Source organism: Cherax quadricarinatus, chromosome 18 (genome assembly GCF_038502225.1).
Source record: "Cherax quadricarinatus isolate ZL_2023a chromosome 18, ASM3850222v1, whole genome shotgun sequence".
NCBI classification, from domain to species: domain Eukaryota; kingdom Metazoa; phylum Arthropoda; class Malacostraca; order Decapoda; family Parastacidae; genus Cherax; species Cherax quadricarinatus.
This window is the reverse complement of record NC_091309.1, coordinates 39,930,358-39,945,139: the sequence shown is the minus strand read 5'-3', so window position 1 is coordinate 39,945,139 and position 14,782 is coordinate 39,930,358. Positions and strand designations below refer to the sequence as shown.

The 14,782-nt window shown below is 46.9% G+C and overlaps 1 protein-coding gene across 1 annotated transcript in view; it reads left to right on the top strand.

The window, feature by feature from the left end:
• The window catches only part of LOC128689500 (immunoglobulin domain-containing protein oig-4), a 362,237-nt gene that overhangs the window by 103,935 nt on the left and 243,520 nt on the right, over window positions 1-14,782 (top strand). Inside the window, exon 2 of the mRNA XM_070086434.1 lies at window positions 562-1,870. Coding sequence (XP_069942535.1) covers window positions 1,805-1,870 — 66 coding nt within the window. The 5' untranslated portion in view covers window positions 562-1,804. The remainder of the gene's footprint in view (window positions 1-561; window positions 1,871-14,782) is intronic.

Sequence of the window (14,782 nt, the reverse complement as noted above, 5' to 3'; positions counted from 1 at the left end):
GTGTTTGTTCAGTGTTGACGGTTCCTTTCGGGGCAAGAAAGAGATTAGATATCAGAGCTGAAACAGATACAGAGATCATTTGTCGCCCGCGGAAGAGGAGATATATGATAGTATATACGTTGAAGGTGATTCAAGGTCTAGTATCAAATCTGCACACTGCCATAACATACTGGAGTGAGAAAGATGGAAAATATGCTAAATGAACCCAGTGAAAAGCAGGGGATCCGTGGGCACAATAAGAGAACCCTGTATCAACATTGTGAGCCCAGAACATTTAACATACCATAAAATATCAAAAACAGTGCCAGAACAAGCGTACAAGTTTTCAGAAGAAAACTGGACAAGCACCTCCGCCAAGTGCTAGATCAGGAAGGCTGTGATTGATATGTGAGCCAGCGGGGGCCGGCAGTAACAGCCTGGTTGATCAGACAAGCACGAGACAGGCTTTTGAGAGTAGGAACTCTCAAAGAGCCTTCAAAGGTATATCAGAGGTAAAGGTGCATGAAATACAATTTAATATGTAATGATGTATTATTAATGTGTGTGTCTCTTTCTGCCCAGGAGTGGTGAAGGTGACGCGCCAGAGACGGAACAACAAACTGTGTCAGCCAGGAGACCAGCAGCTGAGGACCTGCCGCCAGCTGAGGACCTGCCGCCAGACCGTGGCTCTCATGCCTCCACGCTGTGTCACCTCTTCTCCTGTGACCACTGCACTGCTCCCTGACACCATCTACACCACAAGCAACTATTATCGCTTCCATCACCATTTCTGTCAAGGGTGATAATGGCCCCTCACTGACAACTGTTTCAGTGAACACAACTGGCTTCTTACAGATATAACAATTAGTGTGAAAATCTTACGCTGTTGTTTATTGTGTTGGGAAGGTGGAAGATAGCAGAGATCAGTGGTGGAAGTTACTATGAAGAAAGACACACGTGACCTCCTGCTCACCACCAGGAAGTTGACGCTCATCCAGCATCTGTAAACAGTACCAAGAGTGACTGTACCAAGCCAAGACACGCGTCACCCCACACTGTACCAAGCCAAGACACGCGTCACCCCACACTGTACCAAGCCAAGACACGCGTCACCCCACACTGTACCAAGCCAAGACACGCGTCACCCCACACTGTACCAAGCCAAGACACGCGTCACCCCACACTGTACCAAGCCAAGACACGCGTCACCCCACACTGTACCAAGCCAAGACACGCGTCACCCCACACTGTACCAAGCCAAGACACGCGTCACCCCACACTGTACCAAGCCAAGACACGCGTCACCCCACACTGTACCAAGCCAAGACACGCGTCACCCCACACATAGAAACCCCGTTATAAACATAGTCTGTAACAATCAAATTGCAATCATACAAAATTATCAGCTAGACGTAATCAGACACATTCGTGTCTGATTACTCCAAGATCTATCTGTACTCTGTGTCTCCCAGCAGTGTTCACCCCAAGTGCATCAAGTGCTGTTATCTGGCTTATTACACACAATCTGTTGTACCCACTGAAGACGATCAGTAGTAAAAAAAAGCCTTAAAAATCTTGAAGTGTTCTTGAATATTGTTCGCTATTATTAGAGAATAATTACTACCTTCCTATTGTGAGGATAAAAAAGTTTGTAAACAAATAATCAAAAACTAATTTAAGTTCATACCAAACAAGTGTGTTAAGTGAAGTAAAGAAAAGAGAGAGAAATAACCTACTCTCAAGCAAAAACTCTTGAGTGTCCGAGCTGGTAGACACCTCAAGTGTCACTCAACACATCACCAACACCAGTTTACTCTCTCCAACAATGAGTTACCAAGCTGCACCAACACTCTTCACCATGCTCATCTTCCTGCTGCTCACCCTCCACCAGGTAAAGTTAGTACTTCACGAGGTCCTTCACTCGAGGAACTAGTGCCATTTCAATGTGTGTATTTTGCAGCTGAGGTGAAGACCTTGTCAGTAGTGAAGAAGTGCACCACAACATTACTTAATGTATTACATTTTCAACACTTACTTGTCCCGCTGTGTTATCAAACCTCATCCACATCTTCGTTTTATTTTGCACTTACGAAAGTGAACATGTGCACTCACGCACGTACACACACACACACACACACACACACACACACACACACACACACACACACACACACACATACACACACACACACATACACACACACACACACACATACATACACACACATACATACACACACACACACACACACAGACACACACACACACACACACACACACAGATGGAAGAGACCTGGAGTTTACCTGGAGAGGGCTTCGGGGATCAACGCCCCCGCGGCCCGGTCTGAGACCAGGCCTCAGGGTGGATCAGAGTCTGATCAACCAGGCTGTTACTGCTGCCCTCAGAGACTGTGCCATACTTGTCACTATTTGGTGATGTAAAGTTAATGAGAAGCAAAATAATAAGAGAAATGATATCAGCTCCAGTAAGACCTAAACAGACTAGAGATGCCGTCAAACAAATGGCTACTGGAGTTCAATCGAGGCAAGGGCAGATCAGACACCCAGTACAGGATACAGAATTACCCACAAACACTGTAACGTCGGAGGCATAACGAAATATTAATAAATTACAGAACAGCATTCGGGAACTTCAACAAAGAATCAATCAGGTCATATACGATATATACGTCACACCAACTCACTGAGTAGGTTACCAGATTATGGAGGTCACACCTGCGGAACCTCCAAGGTGCAAATTATTATAACTTTCCTGGGAAAGACGCTAAAACCGTGGGGGTTAGAGAGCGCCTGGGGTAACGGAAGGCATTCAGACTTGAATTACTAATTCAAGGAACTGGAGCAGAAGTACAAAGGTTCGCAACTCTACTAATATTAAAACTGAGAGGAATACACCGAGGAAACATGACTATGATGGCGGACCAGACCAGACACCACCACCACCACCATACCACAAACATTGATAGTTCAGGTGACACAGACGAGTCACAGAGATATAAAGACAGTGGAACGATTTTCATGATGCCAAGGGATTATGTATACCCCTGCAGAGGGTGGAAGCTTGTCCTGTCTATCACTGGTAATGTCGTAATAAAGTTGGTAGAATTACCGACAATATGTAAAGTAAAAGGACACAAGTGCAACTAATGTGACATTTATTGTGGCAACGTTTCGCTCTCCAGGAGCTTTATCAAGCCATAAAGCTTGATAAAGCTCCTGGAGAGCGAAACGTTGCCACAATAAATGTCACATTAGTTGCACTTGTGTCCTTTTACTTTACACTGGTAATGTCCTTGATGGTCGTGGTTGTGGAGGTAGATACTTGAAATGAGGTATTGGAAAAGATGTTGGAAACGTGTTTGGCAATGGAGTTGGTGGGGAGGACTATGTATCTCTTCTCGGCAGTGTCTTCTCTGGGTGTGTTGAAGATGTTTAATGCCCGTCGTCTGCAGTCTCTGATGAAGTGACGAGGATAGTGGAGTTTAGAAAATACTTGTTCAATCATCGTGCATTCTTCTTCAAGAAACTCATTGCTGCAGATTCTGAGTGCACGCAGGAAGAAGCCTATAATTACACCACGTTTGGTTTTGGTGTCGTGGTGAGAGTAGAAGTGGAGAAGATCGTTTTGGTTGGTGGGTTTTCGATAGACTTTAAAACGAAGTTCGTGGTCAGCTTTGCAAAGCAGAACATCAAGGAAAGGAAGAGTGTTGTCGACTTCTTCAAGTGTGAACTGGATTGAAGGCTCGACCTGGTTGAGCTTGTCTTGGAGAGCTTTAACATTGAAGCGTTTAGGAGTTATGAGGAGAATGTCGTCAACATAACGGAGCCAGGTGACAGACGAAGGAATAATGGTGGAGAAACGTTCGGCTTCTAGATGTTCCATGTATAGGTCCGCCAGGACCGCACTGAGTGGCGAACCCATGGGTAGTCCAAAAGTCTGCTGAAAGAGGTGATTTTCGAAAGAGAAACACGTAAAGCCAACACATAGTTCAACAAGGTCGATGAAATCGCTGAAATCGTTTATCAAGTGGTTGTAATTCACACAACCACTTGATAAACTACAGAAACTCAAGACTCATCGCCACAGAAGACAACACTCAATACCGAAGAATCCTGGAATCATCACTTATTTCTATATCCGACAACTTCAACCAGAATAGTGGCTTCTATAACATAGCTGAACCACTTGCCAAGAAACTTCTTCATCGCTATCCCACATAAGAACACTGTAGAAGGTCTGCTCACAAACTTGTCCAATCTCCTTTCCAAGCTACCCAAGATTTTAGACTCTATAACCCCACTCGGTACATCATCAGATGCAGCATTCTCCACCTGACCTCAGCATTCTGAACCTGACTATAAATACTCGCGTTCCTTCCACCCCAGGTAGTTCTGTTTGTGACTTGAAAAAGCCCACTGTGTGGGCGAAACGTAGTCAATAAAGGATCACATCATACTGCATATGTGTTTATATTTCCATTGTGTCGGTATTTTATACCATTTATTTCCATGACTGAGATGGTGCAGGTGTTGTCAGCCACCATGACTGAGATGGTGCAGGTGTTGTTAGCCACCATGACTGAGATGGTGCAGGTGTTGTCAGCCACCATGACTGAGATGGTGCAGGTGTTGTCAGCCACCATGACTGAGATGGTGCAGGTGTTGTCAGCCACCATGACTGAGATGGTGCAGGTGTTGTCAGCCACCATGACTGAGATGGTGCAGGTGTTGTCAGTCACCATGACTGTGGTAGTGCAGGTGTTGTCAGCCACCATTAGTGTGGTGGTGCAGGTGTTGTCAGCCACCATTAGTGTGGTGGTGCAGGTGTTGTCAGCCACCATCAGTGTGGTGGTGCAGGTGTTGTCAGCCACCATCAGTGTGGTGGTGCAGGTGTTGTCAGCCACCATCAGTGTGGTGGTGCAGGTGTTGTCAGCCACCATCAGTGTGGTGGTGCAGGTGTTGTCAGCCACCATTAGTGTGGTAGTGCAGGTGTTGTCAGCCACCATCAGTGTGGTGGTGCATTCGCCGTGTTGCAACACTCACCGTGTTGGTGCATTCACCGTGTTGCAACACTCACCGTGTTGGTGCATTCACCGTGTTGCAACACTCACCGTGTTGGTGCATTCACCGTGTTGCAACACTCACCGTGTTGGTGCATTCACCGTGTTGCAACACTCACCGTGTTGGTGCATTCACCGTGTTGCAACACTCACCGTGTTGGTGCATTCGCCGTGTTGCAACACTCACCGTGTTGGTGCATTCACCGTGTTGCAACACTCACCGTGTTGGTGCATTCGCCGTGTTGCAACACTCACCGTGTTGGTGCATTCGCCGTATTGCAACACTCACCGTGTTGGTGCATTCACCGTGTTGCAACACTCACCGTGTTGGTGCATTCACCGTGTTGCAACACTCACCGTGTTGGTGCATTCGCCGTGTTGCAACACTCACCGTGTTGGTGCATTCGCCGTGTTGCAACACTCACCGTGTTGGTGCATTCACCGTGTTGCAACACTCACCGTGTTGGTGCATTCACCGTGTTGGTGCATTCACTGTGTTGCAACACTCACCGTGTTGGTGCATTCACTGTGTTGCAACACTCACCGTGTTGGTGCATTCACTGCGGTGCAACACTCGTGGTACATGTGTTGTCAGTCACCATGACTGTGGTGGTGGTGCAGGTGTTGTCAGTAACCATCACTATGGTGGTGCAGGTGTTGTCAGTCACCATGACTGAGGTGGTGCAGGTGTTGTGAGCCACCATGACTGAGGTGGTGTAGGTGTTGTCAGTCACCATGACTGAGGTGGTGCAGGTGTTGCCAGTCACCATAACTGAGGTGGTGCAGGTGTTGTCAGTCACCATGACTGAGGTGGTGCAGGTGTTGTCAGTCACCATGACTGAAGTGGTGCAGGTGTTGCCAGTCACCAACACTGTGGTGGTGCAGGTGTTGTCAGCTACCGTGACTGAGATGGTGCAGGTGTTGTCAGTCACCAAGACTGGTCGTGCAGGTGTTGTCAGTCCCCATGACTGAGGTGGTGCAGGTGTTGTCAGCCACCATGACTGTGGTGGTGCAGGTGTTGTCAGTCACCATGACTAAGGTGGTGTAGGTGTTGTCAGCCACCATGACTGAGGTGGTGCAGGTGTTGTCAGTCACCATGACTAAGGTGTTGCAGGTGTTGTCAGCCACCATGACTGAGGTGGTGTAGGTGTTGTCAGTCACCATGACTGAGGTGGTGTAGGTGTTGTCAGTCACCATGACTAAGGTGGAGCAGGTGTTGTCAGCCACCATGACTGAGATGGTGCAGGTGTTGTCAGCCACCATGACTGAGATGGTGCAGGTGTTGTCAGCCACCATGACTGAGATGGTGCAGGTGTTGTCAGCCACCATGACTGAGATGGTGCAGGTGTTGTCAGCCACCATGACTGAGATGGTGCAGGTGTTGTCAGCCACCATGACTGAGATGGTGCAGGTGTTGTCAGCCACCATGACTGAGATGGTGCAGGTGTTGTCAGCCACCATGACTGAGATGGTGCAGGTGTTGTCAGTCACCATGACTGTGGTAGTGCAGGTGTTGTCAGCCACCATCAGTGTGGTGGTGCAGGTGTTGTCAGCCACCATCAGTGTGGTGGTGCAGGTGTTGTCAGCCACCATCAGTGTGGTGGTGCAGGTGTTGTCAGCCACCATCAGTGTGGTGGTGCAGGTGTTGTCAGTCACCATCAGTGTGGTGGTGCAGGTGTTGTCAGCCACCATCAGTGTGGTGGTGCAGGTGTTGTCAGCCACCATCAGTGTGGTGGTGCAGGTGTTGTCAGCCACCATCAGTGTGGTGTTGCAGGTGTTGTCAGCCACCATCAGTGTGGTAGTGCAGGTGTTGTCAGCCACCATCAGTGTGGTGGTGCAGGTGTTGTCAGCCACCATCAGTGTGGTGGTGCAGGTGTTGTCAGCCACCATCAGTGTGGTGGTGCAGGTGTTGTCAGCCACCATCAGTGTGGTGGTGCAGGTGTTGTCAGCCCCCATCAGTGAGGTGGTGCAGGTGTTGTCAGCCACCATCAGTGTGGTGGTGCAGGTGTTGTCAGTCACCATCAGTGTGGTGGTGCAGGTGTTGTCAGTCACCATCAGTGTGGTGGTGCAGGTGTTGTCAGCCATCAGTGTGGTGGTGCAGGTGTTGTCAGCCACCATCAGTGTGGTGGTGCAGGTGTTGTCAGCCACCATCAGTGTGGTGGTGCAGGTGTTGTCAGCCACCATCAGTGTGGTGGTGCAGGTGTTGTCAGCCACCATCAGTGTGGTGGTGCAGGTGTTGTCAGCCACCATCAGTGTGGTGGTGCAGGTGTTGTCAGCCACCATCAGTGTGGTGGTGCAGGTGTTGTCAGCCACCATCAGTGTGGTGGTGCAGGTGTTGTCAGCCACCATCAGTGTGGTGGTGCAGGTGTTGTCAGCCACCATCAGTGTGGTGGTGCAGGTGTTGTCAGCCACCATCAGTGTGGTGGTGCAGGTGTTGTCAGCCACCATCAGTGTGGTGGTGCAGGTGTTGTCAGCCACCATCAGTGTGGTGGTGCAGGTATTGTCAGCCACCATCAGTGTGGTGGTGCAGGTGTTGTCAGCCACCATCAGTGTGGTGGTGCAGGTGTTGTCAGCCACCATCAGTGTGGTGGTGCAGGTGTTGTCAGCCACCATCAGTGTGGTGGTGCAGGTGTTGTCAGCCACCATCAGTACTCGCCTAATTGTAGTTGCAGGGGTCGAGACTCAGCTCCTGACCCCGCCTCTTCCCTGAACGCTACTAGGTCCTCTTTCTCCCTGCTCCCTGAGCTTTATCATACCTCGTCTTAAAGCTGTGTATGGTTCCTGCCTCCACTACATCGCTCGCCAGACTGTTCCACTTCCTGACCACTCTATGACTGAAGAAATACTTTCTAACATCCCTGTGGCTCATCTGAGTCTTTAACTTCCAGTAGTGACCCCTTGTGTCTGTGTCCCCTCTTTGGAACATCTTGTCTCTGTCTACCTTGTCTATTCCACGCAGTATTTTGTATGTCGTTATCATGTCTCCCCTATCCCTCCTGTGTCATCAGGCCGATTTCCCTCAACCTTTCTTCATAGGACATTCCCCTTAGCTATGGAACTAACCTTGTCGCAAACCTTTGCACTTTCTCTAATTTCTTAACGTGCTTGACCCGGTGTGGGTTCCAAACTGGTGCTGCATACTCCAGTATGGGCCTAACGTACACGGTATACAGTGTCTTGAAAGATTCCTTACTTAGGTATCAGAATGCTAATCTCAGGTTTGCCAGGCGCCCATATGCTGCAGCAGTTATCTGGTTGATGTGTGCTTCCGGAGACGTGTTCGGTGTTATACTCACCCCAAGATCTTTCTCCTTGAGCGAGGATTGCAGTCGTTGGCCACGTGGCCTATACTCTGTCTGCGGTCTTCTTTGCCCTTCTCCGATCTTCATGACTTTGCATTTGGAAGGGTTGAATTCGAGAAGCCAGTTGCTGGACCACGTGTCCAGCCTGTCCAGGCCTCTTTGAAGGCCTGCCTGATCCTCATCTGATTTAATTCTCCTCATTAATTTCACATCTCCGAACAGGGACACCTCTGAGTCTATCCCTTCCTTCATGTCATTAACATATACCAAAAATAGCACTGGTCCTAGGACCGAACCCTGTGGGACCCCGCTCGTCATAAATGCCCACTGTGATACCTCATCACGTACCATGACTCGTTGTTGCCTCCCTGTCAGGTATTCTCTGATCCATTGAAGTGCCCTTCCCGTTATACGCGCCTGATCCTCTAGTTTCTATACTAATCTCTTGTGAGGAACTGTGTCGAAGGCCTTCTTGCAATCCAAGAAGATGCAATCAACCCACCCCTCTCGTGTATTACTTCTATTACTCTATCATAAAACTCCAGAAGGTTTGTGACACAGGATTTGCCTTCCATGAAACCGTGCTAGTTGTCATTTATACTTTTGTTCCATTCCAGGTGCTCCACCACTCTCCTCCTGATAATCTTCTCCATGACTTTGCATACTATACACGTCAGTGACACAGGTCTGTAGTTTAGCCCCTCTTTTCTGTCTCCTTTTTTTTCAAAAATGGGAACTACATTTGCCGTCTTCTATACCTCAGGTAGTTGCCCAGTTTCAAGAAATGTGTTGAAGATTGTGGTTAATGGGACACACAGCATTTCTGCTCCCTCTCTAAGGACCCACTGGGAGATGTCCAGTCCCATTGCCTTTGAGGTATCAAGGTCACTTAGCAGCTTCTTCACCTCCTCCTCAGTTGTGTCTATGTCATTCAGCACTTGTTGGTGTATTCCCTGTTGGTGTCCCCCTCTGTCCTGTCTTCCCAGAGTCCTTCCTGTCTCCACTGTGAATACTTCCTTAAATCTTTTGTTGACCTCCTCACATACCTCATGATCGTTTCGTGAGAGTTCCCCACCTTCTTTCCTCAGCCTGATCACCTAGTCTTTGACTGTTGTCTTTCTTCTAATGTGGCTATACAGCAGTTTCGGGTCAGACTTGACTTTTGATGCTATGTCGTTTTCATACAGTCACTGGGCCTCCCTCCTTATCTGTGCATACTCGTTTCAGTGTGTTGGTGCAGGTGTTGTCAGCCACCATGACTGAGGTGGTGCAAGTGTTGTTAACCACCATGACTGAGGTGGTGCAGGTGTTGTCAGCCACCATGACTGAGGTGGTGCAGGTGTTGTCAACAAAGAACAGGTTAGTGTGAGAGAAGGTCGCCTCACCCACATCCATCATTCAGAATTCACTGTTATGACCTGTGGACTCGTCCGTGTCACGCCCACGTCCAGGTCCACAAGAGTTCAAGGGTTGATGAAGGAGTCAAGTAAGTGTACTCGTTTAGTTGTACCTTTGTGTTGGTGGACCACACTCTTACAGTAATGGTTTTAGCGTGTATGTTGGTGGACAGGGGAGTATCCTTGTTAAGGTCAGTGTGTATGTTGGTGGACAGGGGAGTATCCTTGTTAAGGTCAGTGTGTATGTTGGTGGACAGGGGAGTATCCTTGTTAAGGTCAGTGTGTATGTTGGTGGACAGGGGTGTATCCTTGTTAAGGTAAGAGATTACAATGAAGCATTATGCTCCAGGATACAAATCCTGCTCCAGGATGAACATCCTTCTCCAGGATACATATCCTGTTCCAGGATACATATTCTGCTTCAGGATACACATCCTGCTCCAGGATACAAATCCTGCTCCAGGATACACATCCTGCTCCAGGATACACATCCTGCTCCAGGATACACATCCTGCTCCAGGATACAACTCCTGCTCCAGGACACACATCCTGCTCCAGGATACATATCCTGTTCCAGGATACATATCCTGCTCCAGGATACACATCCTGCTCCAGGATACATCTGCTCGATGATACACATTCTGCTCCAGGATACACATCCTGCTCCAGGATTCATATCCTGCTGCAGAATACACATCCTGCTCCAGGATACATATCCTGCTCCAGGATACATATCCTGCTTCAGGATACATATCCTGCTTCAGGATACATATCCTGCTCCAGGATACATCTCCTGCTCGATGATACACATCCTGCTCCAGGATACATATCCTGCTCCAGAATACATATCCTGCTCCAGGATACTTATCCTGCTCCATGATACATATCCTGCTCCAGGATACTTATCCTGCTCCATGATACATATCCTGATCCAGGATACAACTCCTGCTCCAGGATACACATCCTGCTCCAGGATACATATTCTGTTCCAGGATACATATTCTGCTCCAGGATACACATCCTGCTCCAGGATACACATCCTACTGGATACAAATCCTGCTCCAGGATACATATCCTGCTCCAGGATACACATCCTACTCGATACAAATCCTGCTCCAGGATACATATTCTGCTGCAGAATACACATCCTGCTCCAGGATACATATCCTGCTCCAGTATACATATCCTGCTCCAGAATACATATCCTGCTCCAGGATACTTATCCTGCTCCATGATACATATCCTGATCCAGGATACAACTCCTGCTCCAGGATACACATCCTGCTCCAGGATACATATCCTGTTCCAGGATACATATTCTGCTCCAGGATACACATCCTGATCCAGGATACAACTCCTGCTCCAGGATACACATCCTGCTCCAGGATACATATCCTGTTCCAGGATACATATTCTGCTCCAGGATACACATCCTGCTCCAGGATACAAATCCTGCTCCAGAATACATATCCTGCTCCAGGATACACATCCTGCTCCAGGATACACATCCTGCTCCAGGATACATATCCTGCTCAGGATACATATTCTGCTCCAGGATACATATCCTGCTGTAGGATACATATTCTGCTCCAGAATACATACCTCACATTTAATATACCTTTGGCCTTTGTCATGGGCCAGGCTCGTCTGGTGCTTGCCTGGTCATTCCAGGCTGTTGCTGCTTGAGACCCGCTACCCCACATATTCATCACAGCCTGGTTGATCTGGCAACTGGTGAAGATACTTGTTCAGTTTCCGTGTTTCTGATATCTTCTGGTAAGTTGAATAGTCTGGGACCCCGGATGTTAATACAGTGTTCCCTTATTGTCCCCACCGCACCCCTGCTCCTCACTGGGTTTATTTTACACTTCCTCCCATATCTCTCACTCCGGTACATTGTTTTGGCAGTGTGCAGATTTGGGACCAGGCCCTCGAGTATTTTCCAGGTATATATTATCATGTATCTCTTTTCTCCGCTCCAATGAGTACATGTTCAAGACTTGCAGGCGTTCCCAGTAGTTTAGGTGTTTTACTGGCTCAATGTGAGCCGTAAATGATCTCTGTAGTTGTTCAGCACTGAGCAATATTCTGAGTGAGGGAGTACTGGAGATTTGAAGAGTGTCGTAATCGGCATTATTTCCCTTGTTTTGAAAATTCTCAATACCCACCCAGTCATCTTCCTGGTTGTCGTGATCTTTGTCTTATGGTCTTTAAATGAGAGATCAGCTGACAATTATTCCCAGGTCTTTCACGTGTTCCTGAGGGCTCGTGCTAGTGGTACTTTGCACTTCTTTATAAACAGAGCATTCCACGAATCTGGTCCAGGTGCTGAGTGAGTGGGCATGTTATCCATTTCTTTTTCGAAATCTATGGGATTTATACAAATGTCAGTTAGTTGGTCTGCGCGGCCTTCTGCTGGAGCGAAAAATATTTCAGCATTTTCTACCTTGCTGTCATTTAGTGGGTTGCTGAACACCGACTCATACTGTTCTTTTAGGATTTCACTCATTTCCTGTTCATCGTCAGAATACGAATCTCCTCTCAATAATGGTCCAATTCTGTAGGTAGTTCTCAGTTTGGATTTTGCATAGGAACAGAAATATTTTGGGTTTCTTGCAATATCCTCTATGGCCTTTTGTTCCCTTTGTACTTCTTCTGTGAGGTATGACATCCTAAGTTTTTGCTCTAATTCAGTGATCTCTCTGCTAAGTCTATCTTTCCTCTGTTGTAGCATATTTGTGTTTTTAAGCAGTTCAGTAACCCGTTTTCTTCTTCTGTACCATCTCCTACGCTCTCTCTCTATATCTGATCTTCCTCTGGGTTTTCTCAATGGTACATGTTTCATACTTACTTTGTATGCTTCTTTATCCAGCTTCTCTAGGCACTGGTGGCCATTAAGGGTGCTCATGTCTGATAGCTCATGGTTTATTTTTTTTCCAGTCAATTCTATGGTTGTTAAAATTCAACTTACTGAACATCCCGTCTCTAACATTAGTGATGCAGTTTCCTAACCCTGAGTTAATACTCGTTTGAACCTCTATGATGTTGTTTTTGTAACTGTTATGTCTCTGATTAGTTCCTCGTTGTTTGTGAATATCAAAGCCAGGGCATTTTCATTTCTACTGGGATCAATTATCTGTTGGTTCAATGAGTACTTTTCACAAAGCCTCATTAGTTCCCAGGTATGTGCCTGCTGAGCCAGGGTGCTTCCAGGAGACATTTCTGCTACAACATTGCGTTGCGCCATCTTCAGTTTTACATGTGGGAGATTAAAATCTCCAAGGAGTAAAATATTTGATGTACGATTTTCTAGCCTATCCAGATAGATATCTATCTTCCTTAGCTGATCTGTGAATTCCTCAGCAGTTGCTAATGGAGGTTTATATACTAGGTTAATTACCAAATTCATATTTTCAACTTTAATGCCTAGAATTTCTACTACATCATTCGTAGAGTTCAGCACTTCTGTACAACAAAGTACTTTATACATAGTCCTACTCCTCCCTGTGACCTATTAATTTATATCTATACATGTTAGTTTTCTATATTTATCTCTGTCCAAAACATCCCTTGTGTGTGTTTCTGTAAATGCTCCAAACATGGTATTTGCTTCTGACAGGAGCCCGCTGACATAACTTACTTTGTCATTTTTCTTAGATTTCAAATCCTGAATATTTGCAAATATGAAGCAGGAATTACCCTTTGGGATGTTTTGTTTTGCTGTGCGTTAGTACCACTGATGAAGAACTACCTGGTACTGCCCCTGGTGTACATACCCCTGGTTTCTCCAGTACTGACTTTGCATTTGATTGTGTATTCAGCCCTGATGGGCTGATGCCTGGTTTGGTATGTCCCATTGTGCTGCCCATTTGTACCATTCCCCCGTTTTGTCTATCTGGCCCGGTGGCCTGGTGGCTAAAGCTCCCGCTTCAAACACGGAGGGCCCGGGTTCGATTCCCGGCGGGTGGAAACATTTCGACACGTTTCCTTACACCTGTTGTCCTGTTCACCTAGCAGCAAATAGGTACCTAGGTGTTAGTCGACTGGTGTGGGTCGCATCCTGGGGGACAAGATTAAGGATCCCAATGGAAATAAGTTAGACAGTCCTCGATGACGCACTGACTTTCTTGGGTTATCCTGGGTGGCTAACCCTCCGGGGTTAAAAATCCGAACGAAATCTTATCTTATCTTGTCTAAAAAAGATTGCTATTCATTTTCCATTTCTCTGCTTTCTCTTGATGTTGGTGAGGGGCTCTTGATTTAGGGAATTGGATCTGTGCTCCAGTTCCCCGAATTAAGCCTGAATGCCTTCCACATCCCCCCCCCCAGGCGCTGTATAATCCTCCGGGTTTAGCGCTTCCCCCTTGATTATAATAATAATCTGTAGCGCCGCGTTCCTTTTACACGATAGTCTGGGCACTTCAGGTCATAACATTTTCTGAACTGTGTTGAAGCTTTGCACATCACTGGGAGGAAGTACCTGCTGCACTCTTCGTCAGAGCGACACCTTCCCTTTCTCAACATGTTGGCACATTTTCTGTTGTTTATTCCAGCAAGCTCTGCCATATACACACTCAAGTTTTGCCTAGTATCTGCAAATGTTCTGACTATATTTACTGAGTCTGAATCTTTCTCAAGTTCTGCCACCTGATCTGTATTCTCTTGTTTACTTTCATCTAGGTGTATTTCTTCCCTTTTTTCATTTTCGTTTGTTCCTGCTCTAGCTTGTTCTTCCTCCCTTTCCCTTTTCTCTATGTTATGTACCCATGTTTTGTTCTTTTCCGACTCGTTCTGAATGACATTCTCCACTCTTCGACTCCTTGCTCTTTACCTTTATTTTCGCTTTTTCCCTTTTCTTGTTCCTTACCTCTTGTTTCCCACTCTTTGTATATATCTGGCAAGCTCCTTAGCAACCTTCTTAGGCTTTCTAGGTTTTGACTTTTCAGTACTTCTCTTATGTCCATCTTGTTTAAAGTGATTGTTTATGTCCTTGTTTAAGGTGATTATGTCCTTGTTTAAGGTG